We start from the raw sequence: 20918 nt of genomic DNA, 5'->3' as shown, positions 1-20918 counted from the left end.
CTGGGACACTGAAAAAAATTTTTCAAATAGACAATTTCAACAATTACTATTGGCAAATTATTATGTTTATTGACAAACATACTCATAATCCGAATCAGAATCCTGAGAAGTTTCAAGTATCCAATTTATCCATTTGCATAATTGATAAATACCACAAGTTAGGTTTCCAAGTGCACCAATCACATAAAAGCATGTTTCCTTGATAATAAATTTAAATTGTCATTTAAATTGTATTTTATTTTTCACTTACTCACGAGAAAGACATAATCCTCTCCCATGATCAAAAGGAAAATATCTGATGAATGTATAATAATGTACCCAATCATAAAAGTGGGTACCAAAATTCCAAAAATTGGAACTTCGATGTATGGTTCCAACGGGCCTACGTATATTAAACTGCCAATTATACAGGCAGACTAAAAGAAATCAATTCTATTTTTTAATTTTAATAACCTTAATAAAATTTGAAGCAAATGTTCAGTAAAACAAACCATAGATACTGTTTTCCATATTAATAATTTCTTGTCAATTACCCATGAATTCAACCTTGGATTGCTAAAAAGCATCGGTATGTTACCCATTTCTTTGAGAAATATTCTATTTAGAATTAGAATAAATTGTTGACTTCCTAAATGTAGACGATATTTTGTTTGATTTTTTGACAAAAGTTTGAATATTCAAAGAATCGATTAAATGATAAATTCATATCGTTGATGGTATTTCATTGATCCTTATGAATCTTTATTTTTTGAAAATGAATTTCAAAAGGTAAAGTTATAAAAATGTCAAGTAATTAATATAGAACATTATCCATTCGTTGTTCAAACATTAGCACGTGTAGGAATTTATTTTCGTTTTCTTTTATATTCCATGTAAACCATACATGCAGTTTCGAAAAATAATACAAAAAAATTAGCTGAAAATAATAAAAAATGTACCATAAGTATTGAAAAATAATTTTTACATTTCATTGTAAAAATAATTCATTTCTTTCTCGTGGTAATTAATTATGCACCTAGTAAAAGTAATCCAATTTTCAACTCATTTCGATGTTCATTATTTTCAGAATCTTCACTTCGCCCTCTTTCAATTCCTGCTACTCCACCTATGAAATTGAAAATCACTCCCAGTGAAAAATATGTAAATTCCTATAAATGAAATTCAATAAAAAGGATTGAAATACTCATCTGTTTAATTAGAAAAGATCTGATGTAACTAACTGATACTTTTCGTGGTTTCTCAAACACATGTGTCATTGCAATAGAGAAATATATTATAGCATATGTGAACGAATCGATGCAATAAATAATCCATAACCATTTTGGAATCATGTATTCACTGTATTTGGACAATTCGTACAGACAAATACACGCCAAAAGCTAAATTAGAAGTAATTATCAGATTTTACAAATATTCACAATCATTAGAAAAAAATTAATTCTTTTTACCAGTTCGAATGCTTTCAAGAGAAAACTGAAGTCTTTAAAAAGTCGTTGTATTTCTTTTAACATGTTAATTAAACTGAATTTTAATCGCTTAAATATCGATAAATATCGATTGAAATCGATTTAATTTGAATTTTCTGAATTATTGTCCTCTTAAAATTTGTATCCTTTCATTAATTTCGAGCTTGATAGATTAATTATGTTGACAAACATAAAAGGAATAATTAATTTTGTAATTTTATTTATGTATTATTATTGTTTATGTACGTTGATGTAATAAAAATATAAAAATTAAATAATACGTCCTACATTTAGTAATATACTTTATCAATAATTCAAGTAGAAAATATTGAATTGAATGTGTATGATTAACACGTCGATCTACTATATTTGTGAATTTTTCATTAAAAATGAACGTCTTGAATAATACAATATTTCCTGCAGAAATTTAGTACATGATGAATGTTAAAAATTTACAGTAACGAAGATTCTGATTATTAATTCCTTACGATATAAATGCAAGGTAACAGCTTTACCTATCGCACACAGAGAGAAATTTGAATTCATTCGAATAATTCATCGCGATTTTTTGCAAAATGTAGCAAACTTAGTATTAAATCCACTAAATAGGCGGAACCTTCGATAACGCATAGTGATCCAACTGCTAAACCCACCTAAAAATATAAAGGGTTAAAAAATGGAATGTTCCAGATAGTCTTCATAAATTTTATCAAGTTCATAAATTTTTAAGTCAGTAATTACCTGTCGTTCTTGAACAATCGTATCAAATTTATTTTCTGATTGATAACCGTTCCAATAATGAAGTGCTGTGCCACCCACAGCAACGAACATGAAGGTTCCAACAAAGTTCATTAGAATTTCCTAAAAAAAAAACAATATTAAAGAAAATAAATAAACAGCTGTAAACTAAATTCGATGTAAACACTGTATGCAGTTTCTCGGTATAAAATTCATTTTTCAAAATTAATTTCCAATAAAAATTAATTAATTTTTAAATTAATTTTCAATATGGAATTTCAAATTTGGTCTTACAACAAGAGTCTTCTTGTGATTTGTGCTTCCAAAACAGTAGGTGATGAGAACAACACTGGTGTATATGAAGAAACCCACAAGAACTCCGGATGCAACAATTTCTGCATCCGGATTTTTATCTTCATTTAAGTTCCACGTTCCTCCAACACCCAGAAATTCTCCATCCTTATATCCAGTTCGGTACAGGATCAGGATTATGAGATTAATGACCTGAAAAATGAAACCCACGATTAGTAAAAATAATTGTTGAAAAAAAAAATTATTACATAATTCCAACATTAATTTGGCAAACAATTTGTTATTATTTTGATGACTTTCAATTTTTTGTAAATTAAAGAAGGAATCAATTCTAGTGAAAAGTAGTACAATTGTATCACGCCATGATACATAAAAAGGGCGTCATATCGTATTGCAAACAGGGTTTCTTATCGTTCGACGATAAAGAACAAAATGAATCATAGAGCTATGTATAAATGTTTCTTGAATGATTCTAATAGTGACGATATATCAATCTAAGGGATTACACTAATTGATAGATCCAATATTATTGGTTCAATTTACCTCACAATTCAAATGTAATAAAATTTCTGTAAAATTATTGTACTTTTGTATAAACAACATGGCTGTCTTTGTATATGATTAAATCAAGGCTGTTAATCCATAGTATCATTATAAGATAATCTCAGAAAAAGCATTTTTAAATATAAATAATTGTTTTAAGAAAATATATTATTAATAATTAACATAGCTCAATAATTTTCTAAAATGTAACGTTAATTTAGAGAAACTTCTATGTATATGCGAGCAAATTAATAAAACCATAATTTTTAAAAACTAAAAGCACCGCTTTTCTTAAAAAGTAATTTTGTAAAATATTACAAAATGAATAAATTTTTTGATATTTTCCGCGCCATTCATTTTGTCACATTAGTCACTCAATTTCTTTTATGCACACAATTTTGATTTTGACTGTATATTCACAAACGACCAATGAAAAATATATCTTCTCACCAATTTCAAAATTTTTATAACTATACTCGCGACAGTTTCCAGAGACACCATGATTAATTTTTCTGAACGCGAACCCCTTCACGATGAAAACAGGTGAAACAACGAAGTGAGTTTCACGTCGTGTTAGATGTTTTCGACCCACTACCAAGCCCACTTTATCTAATCAGATGATACAGCGTACGCCGAAACAGGGATAAGGCGTGTAGAAAGTCACCTACACATTCATACTCTATTATCACTAACGATAATGTTGTTCGATCCCATCGAAATATAACGATCATTGTTATTCTGTTTTCTAATGCCAGATTCTGCATGATTCATATGTACACTTTGTTCAATATGACTGAAAAAACATTACTTTACAAATTAATTACCTACTTGTAAAATGGAACACATTTGTAGAGTGCTTTGAATGCCTGCATGATAAGCATTCTGATGAGTCTCTCGTATGATCAAGTCAGTGACATGATGATATGACGGAAGAAGCAGAGGATGTTTCTGGCCAGAGGAAATATTTGCGTTGACCAATCGGCCGCCGACGCGAAGCAACCCGTACTCGTCCAGAAACGGATCAAGCGCAGCGAGCCTATTGCTCTTGACTCGGTTCGATCTTGACAACCGCTCGATTTCCTCGGGATAACGTTCCCGCTGAATAAGCCGAATAATTTTCCTCTCCGTCTCTAATTTCTCCGGGACAGTAATAGCCTTTCCCTTGAATTTACCCGAACGACAAAAACGAAAACAGAATGATGCAACGTTTAGCAGCCTTGAGTACGAAGAAAAACGCTCAAAGAATTCATGGGCGGCCACAGCCGAAACTAAGCAGACGTGTTTCTTCAATCCAGGCAGCTCCGAAATGGGAAGATCGATGCCAACAGGCCACTGGCTTTCTGGCTGCCCGAGCCAGTCAGGTCCTTCAAACCAGCTGTGGTTTTGAAGAAATTCCGAAGGGTCCTGTCCTCGCGATAATGCGTCTGCCGGATTATCGTTGGTTCGAACATGACGCCACTCGACTGAACTATCCAGAGCTTGCACCTCCGCAACACGATTTGCCTCAAACGTCTTCAACAAACGCGGAGATTTCTTGAGCCATTGCAATACAATTGTGGAATCTGACCAGAATATCAAACGGCTTATCGGAAAATTGAAAGTTGGACACGCTTCCTTATAAAGTCGAGCGAGAATCTGCGCGCTACATAATTCCAGCCGCGGAATTGTGATCTCCTTGATCGGAGCGACTCGAGATTTGGAGCATGCCAGACGGACATGAACACGTCCGCCAGCATCATTCGATCGAATGTAAATGCACGCACCATAGCCACGTTTACTCGCGTCACAGAAACCATGTACTTCAATTCCGATCGGATTTTCAGTTAAAAATCGACGGTCCACATTCATATCACGAATAAGATAGAGATGCCCTGCGTATCGACTCCACCTAGAGTGTATTTCTTGTGGTACCGTCTCGTCCCAATCAATCTTAACCCTCCAACAATCTTGCATGATGATCTTTGCCGACAAAATAACGGGACCCAGCAATCCTATCGGATCAAAGATTTTGGCGATGTTAGTCAAAATGCTCCGTTTAGTAATCCTAACAGACATATCGATTGAATTGACTGTATAAACAAATTTGTCCAATTGCGAATTCCAGACAACTCCAAGCGTCTTCAGAACCGGATTTTCTTCGATCGCGTGATCAAGATTCAAAATCTTTTCGGATATGTTGTCGAGCGCATGATGATGATTGGAGGCCCATTGCCGCATGTTGAAACCACCTTGCTTCAAAAGCTCGATAATCTCGTCACGAATTATCAGGATTTCTTCCAGAGAATTAGCACCCGTTAGAAGATTATCGACGTACAAATCTCGTTTTAAAATTTGAGAAGCCCGGGGAAATCTCGCGCTTTCATCGTCTGTGAGCTGCGACACCGTGCGAATTGCCAGAAAAGCAGAGGATGACACACCAAAAGTTACAGTACTGAGTTCCCAGACCTTGACTTCGTGGTTATGATACCAAAAGATACGTTGAAACTGGCGGTCCTCAGGATGGACTAACACCTGCCGATACATCTTTTCGATGTCGGCCGTCAAAACGTATGCATGTGAGCGAAAGCGCAGAAGCTGTTCAAAAAGAGTAGGCTGTATGGTCGGACCGACCATCAAAGCGTCATTTAAAGAAATGCCTTTGTCTGTTTTGGCTGATGCATCGAACACCACGCGTACCTTGGTGGTGGTACTGGAAGTCTTGGTTACGGCATGATGAGGCATATAATAACCATTGGCGGATTCGTTACTAATAAGAAACATGTGACCCATATCAATATATTCCTGCATCACCTTGTGATATTCGACCTTCAAATTGGTGTTCGAATCCAACCTTCGCCGTAAAGAATGGAAACGCCTTAGAGCCTGAGAGCGTGAGTTGCCGAGATCGCGATCACCATTCCGAAATGGCAAACGTACCACGTACCGGCCGTTCGCGTCGCGCACCGTACCGTTCACGTAATGAGCTTCGCACAAAGATTCCTCTGACGTTCTCGAAGATTTAGAGTTCGCATCCTCGATTATCCAGAACCTGGCCAATTGTTCGGATAAATTAACCAAGTTACATGCAGCTATAGAACTCCCTTCTTCGCTGCTCGAACCTCCAGCAATTACCCAACCTAATTGCGTTTTTTGCAAAACCAAATCGCAATTGTCGCGTGACAAATTGATTTGGCCGATTGAAAGCAATGATAAGGTGGCCCCGGATCCGATCAACATATCTACCGGTTGAGGAATGTGGAACCGAGGATCGGCTAGTTTTATATTGGCCGGGATCTTAAGCATTTCGCGCGGGAAGATTTCTTCTGGCACAAGATCAGCGATTTTCGGCAAAGTTAAAAAAGTCAAGACCTTTGAAAATTCATTATGAACGGAATGAAACCGCAACTCGATGCTGCTCTTAGATACAGTGTGCATCCCGTCAACCGCACCGACTGGGATAGGGCAAGTACGCTTATATAATTTCAGCCTATTCGCGAAATCCTCAGTGACGAAATGCGCTGTCGCACAGGTGTCGAGTAGGGCTCGGGCTTGAACGAAACTACCAGTCGCGTCACGAACGCGTACAATGGCGCTCATCATTAACTGAGATCGGGATACCCGCGAGATCGTAGCGAATGTGTCTACGACTAGTCACGCCGACCCTTTAGCTTCAGGTAACTCAGTCAAAGACTTATTACACGCAGCTACCGGACGCGACGCCGCTTGGTTTGGAGCGCTTGAATGTAGAAGGGTATGATGGTATCGGCCACAACGTCTACAATGTAACGATTTGCATTCGCCTGAATGCGCGCGAAGACAGTTACGGCAAAGTTTCTTTGCTTTCACGACCTCCCATCGTTGCTTGACGCTTAACCCTTCGAACCTGGGGCATCGATAAATAAAATGATTTTCGCGACAATGAGGGCAAACCGAAGACGTTGCGGTGATAAATGTCTTTACCCCGGAATCTACCTTTCGCGCCTTCGTTGATTGCGGTTCCCGATCGTAGCGGCGCTTTCCGCGCGATCCGTCCTTATCGCGCACGGTATCGCTGTCTAACGTGCTAAGACTGAAAGCAGTCTCATTAATAAAATTGCAAAATTTATCTAAACTGGGAAATACGTCAAGAGTGAGAGACTTCTCCCACTCTTGCCGCACGTCACGAGGAAGCTTTCCTTCTAGTATTCGCACGATCAATCCCTCATCCGATTTAACCTGCAACGCCTCCAACATGCTTAAATGCTGACAGGCGTCGTCAGCGATCTTTGACAATCCTTCCGGGGTCGCGGTAGTTAATCGAGGTATATTGAGAATGGCATCATAGTGCTTCGCTAACAGAATGCGCCTTTTTTCATATGAATCTACTAGAAGTTTCCAGGCCTTCTTGTAATTCTCGGCGCTGGTGTCAAAACGTGCGAGTTTGTTTAACGCTGCACCCGTAAGTGAATTTTTCAAATATAAAAATTTGTTCAAATCATTAATCTCGGTATGAGCATCGACCATGGAAAGGAAAGTGTTTCGAAACGATAGCCACTTATCATAGTCACCGTCAAATTTAGGTAGCTCGGCTATAGGGAGCTTAAGCTGTCGTTGCCTTTCAATGAAAGTTGAAGTGCCCAGGGGGTTATTTACGGTCGTATCGCTGCAACGAGACCCGCCAGCGCTCGGCATGCTTTCGACCCTCGACACGAGGTTATAGAAATTGTCGCGTATCTCCTCCATCTGTTCTAGCCCGTCGTTCGTTTCGTCCAACAACTCAAGCTCGTCGTTGAGATCTTCATATGCATTGAAAAGTTCCGTGACTCGCGCAAGTCGCGCTTTAGCGTGCGTATTGTCGACTTTATTTTGCTCGACGGCAGTGCGTAGAGACGTTATTTGTCTTTTGAGCGCTGTGCGTTTCTGCGCGATGAAAGTGATACGATTCGGCATTTTGATTAATTAACGAATATCAACACGAGAACCGAAAATGCGTTAATGTAATACAACACTCGAGACAATGGAACCGGAAAACTATACAGCGATACTCAACCAATATCGTTCGAAAAAAGTTGCGCGGACGTACCGATTTTATTTTCGCTCTCTCTCGCTCACGCTCTCCTTAGCTCTACGCGCCGTTATCCAGAAGAAAGAATAAATCTCGAATGAGAAGCTATTTCGATGCGAAAGTGCGAGCTGAGCCGTTAAGATTCGACTCAAGACGATTGAATTGCAAGCTCACAGAGATTCAAGACGCAAAATTAAAGGCGATTGAAGAATGAATAGCTTATCTGTATCCAATAAGATATGTAGACATCGGGTGGCAACTAAGCGAGCTGCGTCCCTGACGGAAACGACGTCCTTTTGTTGGCAATGACTCCAGGTATGCCGGGCTATGACTCGCCGTACGGTACACCTTTGTTCCATGCGTTGCTAGCGAGCGGCTCAATCCTCACAGGAGGCACCAAAATGTTTGTAGCGTCGAAACTCAAACCGTTTGCCTGAGTTTCGTGATTCATGAAAATAAAATAAGGAATTATAGCAGATGAATTAACGCAAAAAAAAACAACACAATATTTGGGGTTGGACCCCGAGGTAAAAAAAACCTTGCGGCCAAAAAACCTCGATAAACTGTTTATTTTTCAATACAAATGTATATAGGTGTGAGGTGTGTATGATGCATGTATGTGTGTGTCCGTTTTTGCTGATTGTTCTTAACGTAATCAGTCCGGATCATATATGATCGCTTATTAAATTGTATGGAGACGCGGAGTCTCCATAGGCTGGACCGACGTGCGGCAGCTAATTATTATTGATGACGATATGTAATCGTCATGGGCTGGACCGATAGACGGCAGCTTTTTATTATTGATGACGATATGGAATCGTCATGGGCTAAACCGATAAACGGCAGCTTTTATTGTTGAATATTTAAATTGGAATGGTGTGTTTTTGATCACGTACCTTGGTGTGTGGAGTAGCCTGCGTGTTTTTACGATAATCTTTAAAATCAATACAAAATGTCCGAAAAAATGCACTGTTCGCTCGATACTGGTTTCCAAAGAACTGAACGAGGCCCGCCAGCGTCTCACTTGATTTTGCTGGGCCTCCTACCCCTACTCACACCACGTCGGCGACGCATAACGAAGTTAATTTTTCCCTTGACGCGCATTCGTCTGAAGGGTGCTGGCCGACGGCTGAACTGACCGCGCAATATTCAAAAAATACCTTGGATCCATTTCGATCCAACAACATTTACTATAAATTTCGAAGACTCCACAAATGCAAATTTTGAATTATTGTTTTGTTTATGAAAAACCATCACATTTTTATATTTTGATAAAAATTACAGATTTTTATTGGTTGATTGCAAACTTAGGATCTCAAAATTGAAAAATATTAACATTTTTGGAATTTTGAAATTTTAGAACTCGAGAATTTTAGAATTTTGAAATGGTAACAGGCCCACCCTAGCCCCTGCCTAATTAGTTCCTGCCTAATTATTATTTTTTATTATTCCAGGAGCTTGGATTGGCCATCACTTCAGAACAGATCGCTGAAATGGAGGCTCAGGTTAATAATATTGATTTCGAGGCTGCTGCAAAAGAAGAAAAGGCAACGAGGCACGATGTAATGGCCCATGTTCACGTTTTTGGGAATCAATGCCCAAAAGCAGCTCCCATAATCCACCTAGGTGCTACCAGTTGCTATGTTGGTGATAACACGGTAATTTCTTCAAATTAATTTCTTTTTACTATTTCATAATATGAAACTCTAATGATAATTTTTATTTTTGAAGGATCTGATTATCCTTCGACAAGGTTTCAACATACTATTACCAAAATTGGCGAACGTATTGTCACGTCTCGCAAAATTCGCCATGGAGTATCGCGATTTACCGACTCTAGGATTCACCCATCTTCAACCAGCACAATTAACCACCGTTGGAAAACGAGCCACACTTTGGTTGCATGATCTTTTAATGGACGAAAGAGCAATTCGTCGTGCTCGGGATGATCTAAAATTTCGAGGAGTGAAGGGTACCACTGGCACTCAAGCTTCTTTCCTTCAATTATTTAATGGTAATTATTATTTTATTAATATTCAGAATCCTAACGTTCTATGTAAACAGAAATATTCTGATTTATTTTAATTATACATTTTTCTAGGTGATGGATTTAAAGTGAAGCAATTAGATCGTTTGGTAACCAGAATGGCTGGTTTTGAGAAGCACTATCCTGTAACTGGACAAACTTACAGTAGGAAAGTCGATGTAGAATGTTTAAATGCTCTAAGTTCCTTAGGCTCTACTGTTCATAAAGTAAATAAATATAATTACATAGTTCCTCCTATAAATTTTCCTAATAAATAAAATTTCAATACTACAATTACAGTTTTCAAAGAAGATATAATGGAAATTGTTAAATTTTTGCTAGGATTATCAAAGCATATTTGAATTATAAAATTATAAAACTTTGAATCATTTAACACCCTTAGATTTTACTTAATTATTTATTACAGTTTTTCTATCATCAATTTCTTCTTTCAGATATGCAGCGACATAAGACTTCTGGCTAACATGAAAGAGATAGAGGAACCATTTGAAAGCACTCAAATTGGATCGAGTGCAATGCCATATAAAAGGAATCCGATGCGTTCAGAAAGATGTTGCAGCATAGCAAGACACTTAATGACATTGGCTAATAATGCATTGCAAACCGCTGCAACTCAGTGGATGGAAAGAACTCTGGACGACTCAGCGAACAGAAGAATCACCTTGTCAGAAGCGTTCTTATCAGCTGATGTTATACTAATGACACTTCAGAATATCACCGAGGGCCTTGTTGTGTATCCTAAGGTCATTGCCAGACATGTGGCTCAAGAGTTACCTTTCATGACCGCGGAAAATATAATAATGGCTATGGTGAAAGCTGGAGGTGACAGACAGGTACAATTTATTATTATTAGTTGTTAAGTGTGTTTGAAAATAGGTAAAAGATTATTCTACAAAGGACAGAATTTCTAAATTCTAAAGATTTTTAAATTCATACAATTTTTAAGTTTTAAAATTCCAAAATTCCAAACTGCCAGAATTCCAAAATGCCTAAATTTCAAAATTCCAAATTTCTAGAGTTCTAAAACTAAAAATTGCTAAGGTTTTAATATTCAGAAATATCAAAGTTCCAAAGTTCCCAAATTTTCAAACTTTTAAAGCTCTAAAAGTGTTAATATTTCCATAAAGTTTTAAAATTCTAAAATTCCAAACTGCCAGAATTCCAAAATGTCTAAATCTCAAAATTCTAAACTTCTAGAGTTCTAAAACTAAAAATTGCTAAGGTTTTAATATTCAGTAATTTCAAAGTTCCCAAATTAACAAATTTTTAAAGCTCTAAAAGTGTTAATATTTCCATAAAGTTTTGAAATTTTAAAATTCCAAGCTTCCAGAGTTCCAAAATGCCTAAATTTCAAAATTCCAAATTTCTAGAGCTCTAAAATTAAAAATTGCTAAGGTTTTAATATTCAGAAATTTCAAAGTTTCAAAGTTCCCAAATTCTCAAATTTTTAAAGCTCTAAAAGTGTTAATATTTCCACTGCAACAGGTTTGCCACGAGAAAATAAGAGTGCTTTCCCAAGAAGCTGGTGCACAGGTGAAGCAACACGGTCTCGACAACGATTTAGTCGAAAGAATCAGGAAAGACCCTTACTTCAAACCAATTCTAAATCAACTGAAGGAACTTCTAGATCCACGAACCTTCGTTGGCAGAGCACCTGAACAAGTGACCGAATTTTTGCAAGAGGAAGTTTACCCTGTGCTCACAAATTACAAAGAACTCTTAGGCGGAACCGTAGAACTAAACATTTGATTAAACATTTCATCGATACAAATATTCATCTCGGGATTGCAGGAAAGGGACTTTGTTAAAAGAATTCTTTACAATTTATGTATGATAGATTTTTCAAGTTCTCTGTTGTTTTTTTTTTTTTGTTCATTTCTTTCAAGCAAAATAGCTTGATGCGTACAGGATTGTTATTATCGTGAATATTAGAAAAATAAATGAGTTGAATAAACGAAAGGCATACTGTTTGTAACTGGGTCGAACGTTTTATTTTTCTCTATCAATACCTATATTCTTCTTTTTGAATTTCATTGATTACTTCTCGACAACGTAACTGCTGTGATAGCGAAACGAGAAATGATGTTTTCTTTTGAGAAGCTTTTGAATTTTATTTACATTTAGACATAAGGTAGAAGAGAAGTAGACAGATAAAATAGAAAGGTAGAATAGCATTTGTAAAAAGAAAGACAGAGATACAAAAGCCGATCGTTTATTATAATCAGATAGTTGAAAAATATGTAGTAAGTAACTATTGCTTAACTTTCGGACAGCGGACCATGGAGAGAGCTCGTGATGAACAAACTAATTATCTATTTTACGTCTAAATTAAAATTCGAAGAATCTTGCAGAAGTTTTCTGAGAATAATAAACATTGCAAAGGGTTAAAATTGATCAAGCAATGGTTACAAATTACAGGACAGATCTAAAGTAATAACTGAATATTTCAATTACAAAATATAGAACAAAGATGATAGCGGAATTGAAATATGTTTATAGCACTCGAGGATCACAGCATGAAGAAAATTTCATAGTGAATTTTTCATAGAGTAGGTTCGACAGGTGGGAAGATTAGACTAGAAATGAGAGAAGATTGAAAGGAAACATGGTTTCCAAGTCGAAAGTGACTCAAAATATATTCCACAACGAATTCTTTTTCATTGCTGAAAGTGTGGCTGCATTCGACTAATTCTTCCAGTGTATGTAAAAAAATATATATATAAATCTGTAGAGTCGTTAAAGTTTATTAACCCTCGAACAATTTAAAATTAATTTTAGACTCTTAGAAAATTAATTTTCTGAATTGAGGATTATTCCTTTGGACATTGCTTTTTCAATACATGAAATGATGTATTTAAAAATAAGGTGTTCGAGGGTTAAATGAATAAAAAGAGTGATGAAAGAAAGAAAAGGATTGGAAATAGAAAAACTTTGAGAAACAGAGAATGAAAGAGAGATGAGAGAATGTTGAAGAAAGTTTCAAAGATACAGAAATAGAGAGACATAGGTATAATAAAAGAATTACTTAAAGAAAGAGGATATCTTATAGAGTACAATGCACAGCATTATTGGAGCATTCGATTTCATAGGTGTATAATTAAACAGATAACAGGACTAGAAGAGACATCGCGTATAAGCGACAAATATGTAACGAATTTATAGTAAAATTTCAATGTTGAGGCAAAAGGTTGTTCATAGCAGAGAAGAGAGCAAAAGAGATAGAGAGAAAATTATAGAAGATAGATGTTGTTTCTTGTTTACCAGAAAAAAATAAAATTGAAAATTGAAAAATGTACAGAAATGAAGAAAATCGATTAAAAGTATACGAAGAAGAAAAAAATAATTGAAAGCTGAAAAATGTAGAAAATGAAAAGACACAGAATTTACAGAAAACTTGAGCAAAAGGAAAAAGTCATAGAAGAACTGAAAGAAGAAATAAAATTTTAAGCAAAGTTTAAATACACGGATAGAAAAGAAAATTATATTACACAGTAAATTTCTGAATATAAAAGGAAATTAGAAGATTTGAAACAGAGTGAATGAAAAATGTAGATATAGAAAAAGAAAGAGAACAGTAAAACAGAATGTGCAACTGTACAAGCATATGGAAATAAGAAATAAAATAGATGAAGAGTAGAATAAACAAGAATTTCGGTGCACAAATAATAAAAAGATAGAAGAAGAGAAAGAAAATAGAGAAACTTGAAGAAGAGAAGAAAAATAATAGAACAAAAAGAAAGTCAGAATAGTTTTGATTATAAGAAAATTAGATCACAAGATAGAAGAATCATAACACCACAGAAAACAAATAAAACAGAAATTAAAGTAAGAAGAATAAAATATCGCGTAGAAATTCATATAAATTTCAATTTTCAGGTACTTCAGTATGTTTACGTTCGCATCAATGGCAAATAGAAGAAGATAGCAAGAAATAGAAATATAAAGAGATAGCAAAAGAAAGAAGGAAATTGCAGAGAAAGTTTGTAATCGGAAGAATAAGATAAGAAAAGAAATTAAACCAATGAAAATAGACACAGAAACATATCTACTATTACAGAATCAGGAGTGAAAGTAAAATAGAAAAAGTAATTGAGACAAAGAAGGAAGGAAGTTTGACAAAGATAGAGAAAGAAATAGGAAAATGAAGACAGTTTCATGGTGATACTTTATGGCAAGATGAGTAAATTTTCAAACTGTAATACTGATGATAGGTATTCGAGGAAAGTGTACAGGAAAGAAGAAAAAAAAATCTGAAACTTACAGAAAACAAAGATAGTAAAAGATAATAAATTTTTACAAAAGAAAGACAAAAAGAGAAGAAAAGATTTTTACAGAAAAAAAGAAGAAATAGGTGATGAAGAATGAAAGTAAAATAAAAGGATAGAATAAAAAGAAGAATAGATAAATAGATACATAGAAGTATTTACAGTTGAAGAATTAAAAAGACAAGCACCAATCACAAAGAATTTTAAAATGTCTTACAATTTCAATGATTCACAGTGATCTGATTTCAAAATAGTTAACTAATAGTTAATTAATCAACGAAATTGTAAAACGATGGAAGAGAAATGAACATAGAAAGATGGCTATCACAGAGCATTAAGTTCGTGGAGAAGATTGAAACCGCTCTGGTAGATCATTTTTTCAAATCAGGAACTCTAATTGATCCAATGGTAATCATTTAAATTGACACGTTTTACCAATCAGACATAGAGAAAATAAATGTTCTGTTTGAACAAAATTCCTGATCGATGATAATGAGCCTCAAAAATGTTCAATATTATTATTGTACTCTGGTTGATTTTGTTCAATGATTTGCTCCAAAGGTCTCTGAACGAATAATCATTGTCGTGATTCGTTAGTTTTTGGCGATTCGATAGCCAGAAAATGTAACACTGTCTGTAACTTTTCCAGAGTCCACGAAAATGGCAAATTGGTCCCCAGCATCGACGTTCAATAAAACCAAATTGGCACCACCTCCTGGACCAGCACTGACTACCGATCTCCAGCTATCAGAATCGTTCAATTTTCTTTTCAATGTAAGTCGAAGATCGGTGCTACCATATCCGGCGAAACTGAATTGGTACAGGCCTGGACAATGGGTGATGAAAGTTCCTGTTTGGGCGACGTATCCCACGCCTTTGTCGACCAATGTCTCAGACAGAATTACTTTGGCATGCTGTAAAAAAAAAGTGAAAAAAGTATTTTACTAATTACTAGGTGTGAATTTTACAATTTTAAAGTATTAACTCCTTGATTGTTTTGATGGTTGCTAATGGTTGGTGCTAAGAGTTTAGTCAAATAATTGAAAGACAAGGAGATAAGGAAAACTTTGAATACTTGAAGATGAATACTTTCACAATTAACTTTCTGATTTAAGTTTTTATTTTATTGTCACAATAGTAATGCTTTTTATAATTGTTTGTTTAAATATTAATTTGTAAATTGAACTCACATCGACAGAAGCCTGAGTAGCGGAAAAAGCGACAACACCAGCGCAGTCAGCGGCTGTTGCTAATTTCAAAGAGCCGACGGTCGTGATACCGGAATTCGGTGGGTCCGGTACCGCTGCCTCCGCCAAAATTGCTGTTGTCAAAAACAGCACCGCCCACACCACCCTGAAATAAAAGTTTTGTTAGAAAAAATACAAAATACACAAGATACAACAATCAATCTTAATTCTCCCAAAAAAAAAGACAAAATTTCATTAAATTCTTCTTGTAATAATTTTTAAATCCAAATACCAATTGCTTGTAAAAATATTCTATGCAAATTGCAAATAGATTCATGTAATGGACCGATGCGTTTGATGGATAAAATCTACTCTAATGAATACAAATCGCGATTCCTATCTTTCCTATCGTACTGCATTTATCTAGAAACGTTCATGTGATTAACATTCTTTATCGACGCCTTAGTTACATCATAGAAATGTTACATAAAATGAAAATTGAAAGAATGGTAATTCAAGAAATGTGTCTTAAAATATTTAGTGCGACCTAGAAAATATTTTTAATTTAAAAATTTAAAAATATTTCAAATATTTGCCTAAAATAATTTTTAGAGGAATACTGTAAAATTTAGAAAATGAAAATATGAAATACAAAATTAAATTAAAATTGGAACTTTCTTCATGATCCACCATCAAAGGATTAATAGCTATTGCGTGTAATAGAATAAATTATAGAACATTCTTTTTAATTAGTAACTTGCAATTTTTAATATGTTTAATAATATTCTGCATTTTCTGTTGAGTAAGCAAACTAATTCATACGCGTCACCCAGATACGGTTTAAGGTGATAGTTGTAAAAAAATGAATCGTCGACTCGTTCTTACGTAACAGTTCAAGTGGGCGTTCAGTGTATTTTTATAATTTTGTCCCGTTCATATTTTCCTTCGAATCGTGTTAAATCACCAGCGTGACCATTCTCGGCAAAGTTCAACCTGGTTTCTGACTTTCACTGCTCCAGGCTACTATACCGTCTGGTTCCCCTTTTTCTTTTTCTTATTTCTTGTTCCTTGTCGACCCATTTACTTGATCTTTCTTTATCATACAACTTGCTTTCGTTTTCGAACACCTATATGATTATACTTATCATGGTGAAACTGTAACTTTCCAGTTTGTATTTGTTTATTTAAATTCTGCACAAAATTATCTTTGATACAAAATTAAAAAAAAAAAAAAAAAATATTTTTCATGAAGGTATTTTGTATAATTTATAAAAGTTCATTGACATTTCTTATTTGAAATCGGAGTATTAAGTAATCGTAACTTTCCATCGATTGCTTTTATAAAATAAAAAGTTTACTACCACTGATTTCGCTCTATTAATTACATGCTAATTATAAGCGCAACGAAAGCAAAAAGTAACGTTCGTTCTGTCAAGCATGATCAACCACGCCAATCGAATTGAACTTTCTACTTTATACAAAGAGAAAGTCCAGCTTCGTGGTTTTGTTACCAATTATTCGTAATTTTCTTTTGTCTAAGTTCCCTTTGTTCTCTTTTTAACAGCCTATATAGAACAGACATTTTTACATATTTCTTCAATTAACAAAAGAGTCAATTTTTCTTTGTTAATGTCTTAGAATGCCAAATTAATTAAATGTACGGTAATTAAAATATAACTATTTATATTATAAATTGTTGTAGTAATTATTTATAATATTTGAACTGTGATTTATAAGATAGTAATAATAAAAATTGTTTTAAAAAGATGGAGTCTATTACGTACCCTTAGTTCAAACAATGTAATGCACTTTTAACCCCTGAATTGCATTTACCACTGCAAGATAAAATCATGAATCCTTTCACTTTCGCGAGCTTCAAGGCAAGGATCTCACGTGCGACACGTTTCTGTCGCCCACGTTGACCGGAATAACAATAAACGTGACAATAGATAATAAATTTTGATCATTGTGCAAGAACGAGTTCAGTGAGCTTTCAATTAGCTACTTTACATGATCAATAGTAACAGTAGTGCTACACATAAATTTCTTTCACTTTCCTTCCTCTATTCTATTATTTAAAAAATTTATAAATTTTCGATCATTTTTTTTATTTCAATGACTTGAGGAGGCATTAAATTTGCATAAGTTTAAAGATAATAATTTAAAAATGTTGCATTATATTTTATCTGAGCTTTACGAATTTTGCTTACCCCATCATTATCATGAATCATTTATTTCCTTTGTCGAATTCTCGGAATAAATTTTGTTTGTTACGCAAAATCGGCAAGGCCAATTATTATTGAACGATGAAATCAGCCCCGGAAGAACTTTTATCGCTCTTCGCAGAATCGATCGGTTACATAAATGTTATATTACATTTCTCATAAATGCATTTCAGCAAATTTTTATCTACAACAGATATTTCAATATTCAAACACTGTATAATTGCAAATTCATAAATTAACCATGTCGTCGTTAATTGTACTTATGCAACAAATAGATTAGAAGAAAAGAAGACTTAGCACTTCTGATTTACATAAACCATAAAATGGTGTCAGAACGTCATACTGCACATCTTATGCAACGCCTCACATGCATTATAATACGATCTGCAATGTGATCCACTTATTGTGGAGTATAAATTAACAAGATAAAACGTTTTATGTATATTGTCTTGATGGTTTTAAAAGAAGGTCGAAAAATTGCTATTTTGTTTTTAAAACATTGGCTGAAATGCAGACAACAGGCAGAAGGTCGAAGCGTTAAATGAATGCAAATTATACTTGTTTCCTTTGTACGCTGTAAATATTCATCGTGATTACCATCATACGTGTTATGACGTTCATTGCATGGTTAAAAGAAATAATTGAACTGTGGCAATTAAAACGTTTATACCTACGTTTATAGAGCAATGATAAATTAACAGAAATTAAATTTTTAATAAATGAAATACACATTTTAGATTTACATTTCCAAAATTATAAAGTGTTGAATATAATTTTTAATTGAGCAACTCTAAATATACGAGTCGTCAAATTTTTTTAATTTTAGCCATGAATTTGCAATATTCATATTTTATTTTAATTGTAATATTATTTTAGAAATATAAGTTATTTGCAACAATTAGAATATCTCGATTAGCAATTTTAATAAGCTATTGCAAATTTTTAATATGACATTAAAATTAATCAATAATCAATCAATTAAGACAACCTAAACTGTTCCCAATTACTACTGCAAGCGTTCGAATACCTTCACAAGCAATTCTATATGAAACCTAACGTCATACGAGGTTCTCATGATTTTTAATGTGACATCATTAGAGATAATCAATGATTAATCAATTAAAAAGACTCACATGATGGTAGAAAGTGGTGTGGTAGTGGCGGATGTTGTCAGTGGTGCTGGGCAGCGTAGCTATTCGATGTTTCAGGTAAGTTGAACCAGGTGAAGTCGACGTACGCCTTTATATCACCTTGGAGTCTGAACAGCTTGGTCTTGACGCCACCTCCGATCTTTCCTCTCTCACCTCCTTCCATTCCTTTCCTTTCCTCGTGTCAAGTGTTGTACTTTACGTCGTGCCCCCTCTTCTTACTTAAACTTTGTTGAATACGGGGACTCGTCGAGTAGATAGTGACAGTCCGACTACTGGAAGCCAGTAAAGGCAAGACTTACCGATAGAACGTTGAATAAAGACAGATACGTATAGATGTAAAATTTCCTCTATGATACCGGTTTCGAATCTGTACGCTTTAGAAAGGAGGATTCCAAAAACATGCAACATGATTGCGTGATATTTTTCATCATAGTATTATGATCGTATTGATTATACATGATTCTAAAAGTAACGAATAGATTGCAAATTTTTAAATATGCAAAAAATATGCAGATTGAATGCACAAACTATTTAGAAATTTATATTTTTTTTAAATATGAACATCTAGAATTTTAGTTAGCATTCAAAATATTGCTTAGTTGTTATAAAATATTATAAATAAATAAATCGACACAGCAAACTTAAAACAAAAATAATAGGCAATAATATTAATTTAGATATAAATAAATTGGCATAGTAAAGTTGAAAAAAAATATAACAGGGGCTGTCTCCATGGTCCGCTGTCCGAGGATTGATAATTATTTTTTAATACTTTCAATATGTCATCCTGAGGTATGCAAATGGAACAGGTGACTATTATTCCATGCTTATTGATAGTGACTTAATAAACTATCTATTTCCGTGAGTTCTAAGTTGAATGTATAATAATAAGTAAATGAATGTTTTTCTCCCGTCTAATTGAGCATCATTCGTCGAGCCTTTCAAATGACATTTCAATGCAGCATCCATTTAATATAATCTTTATTAAACTTAATTGAAGATATTCATGAACGGCTAGAAATTGAATACGGACTATATTTAGCATGAATTTAAATGAATTTTCTCTCTTGGCATACAGTGCCACCTGCAAACTCAGTCATAATAATAAATCTAGGACGTGGAGTAATTATTCTGGCAAGAAATTTTAATAATTATCAATTTGTGCCATTCACCTAAGATTTGCAAAGCAGTCAACTGTTATTTAATTCGTTAAATGCCATTGGGGTAATTAATTTAATATAACATGAAAATGTAATTATTGAAAATAGCACACTATTACATTGACCAGAATAAAGTTCCAATTATAATATCAGTTGTTTTATACCACGAAAAATAACTTTCACTTTGACTTTCGGCACGTATCACCTTGTTCTTCGGGTCCATATTGCGTTCACTAGTTGTGCTGATTTTTAAAAGTACTCTCGATTTTCAAATAAGCAGGTCTCTTAGATTTTGTTTACATAATATTATAATTCTTGGAAGGTTATTTTAACTTCTGTAGAAATTAAAAATAGAAATTAAAAACAGATATTTTTCTACTTCAAAGTGGACTGTAATACGAGATCAAATTATACCTTGCTCTATCTTTTTTTCTACAGGAAGTCTAAGTTTTGCGTAATCAACAAACTACACTATAAAAGAGCCGAAAGTATCAGAAAGTCGTGATAATTGCAGTTATTGCATGGTCAGTAGCTCGCATGAGAACCCGTTATTAAAGAAAATTCTGAGTTATTTCTTCCTTCTTCCTTCTTCAAAATTACTTCCTTTCCTCTTTGATCATACCACTTTTGTCTTGTAATGTGCATCTACTGTTCTTGAATTTTATTTCCTTAGGTACTAAGAGTTTCATGATATAAAATTTAAACTATAACACAGGAATATTTCCAAGAAAGATGATAGATTTTTATAATCTCATTTGAATAAGAAACAAAGGTGTTTGTGTGTCATTTCCCACTTACAAA

At 34.3% G+C, this 20918-nt stretch overlaps 3 protein-coding genes across 5 annotated transcripts in view; 1 reads left to right on the top strand and 2 right to left on the bottom strand.

The window, feature by feature from the left end:
* LOC114877892 (adenylosuccinate lyase) overlaps positions 1-14214 on the top strand; it is a 33507-nt gene extending 19293 nt beyond the window's left edge. Inside the window, exons 1-6 of one of the 3 annotated variants that reach the window (XM_029191019.2) lie at positions 3752-3832; positions 9537-9740; positions 9814-10096; positions 10184-10335; positions 10564-10962; positions 11615-14214. In XM_029191019.2, coding sequence (XP_029046852.2) covers positions 9576-9740; positions 9814-10096; positions 10184-10335; positions 10564-10962; positions 11615-11878 — 1263 coding nt within the window. In that variant the 5' untranslated portion in view covers positions 3752-3832; positions 9537-9575 and the 3' untranslated portion in view covers positions 11879-14214. Of the gene's footprint in view, positions 1-3751; positions 3833-9267; positions 9471-9536; positions 9741-9813; positions 10097-10183; positions 10336-10563; positions 10963-11614 lie in introns of those variants that run through there. The other 2 variants (XM_046287652.1, XM_029191018.2) reach the window with 2 other exon arrangements.
* LOC114877895 (protein snakeskin) lies at positions 1809-3623 on the bottom strand. The gene is made up of 4 exons (XM_029191022.2): positions 3510-3623; positions 2499-2708; positions 2208-2327; positions 1809-2119 (listed from the first exon to the last, which is right to left on the bottom strand). The coding sequence occupies exons 1-4, from the start codon at positions 3558-3560 to the stop codon at positions 2009-2011; spliced, it is 492 nt and encodes a 163-aa protein (XP_029046855.1). The 5' UTR covers positions 3561-3623; the 3' UTR covers positions 1809-2008.
* A 317-nt stretch (positions 14215-14531) lies between the features above and the next one.
* On the bottom strand, positions 14532-19116 carry LOC114877898. Its single transcript, XM_029191029.2, has 3 exons — positions 18940-19116; positions 15585-15747; positions 14532-15308 (listed from the first exon to the last, which is right to left on the bottom strand). Coding segments are annotated over exons 1-3 (486 nt in total). The 5' UTR covers positions 18942-19116; the 3' UTR covers positions 14532-14987.
* Positions 19117-20918: the final 1802 nt, after the last annotated feature.

This window comes from Osmia bicornis, chromosome 10, assembly GCF_907164935.1.
Source record: "Osmia bicornis bicornis chromosome 10, iOsmBic2.1, whole genome shotgun sequence".
Taxonomy (NCBI): domain Eukaryota; kingdom Metazoa; phylum Arthropoda; class Insecta; order Hymenoptera; family Megachilidae; genus Osmia; species Osmia bicornis.
The sequence above is the reverse complement of the archived record's forward strand: the minus strand, read 5'-3'. Positions and strand labels throughout refer to the sequence as shown.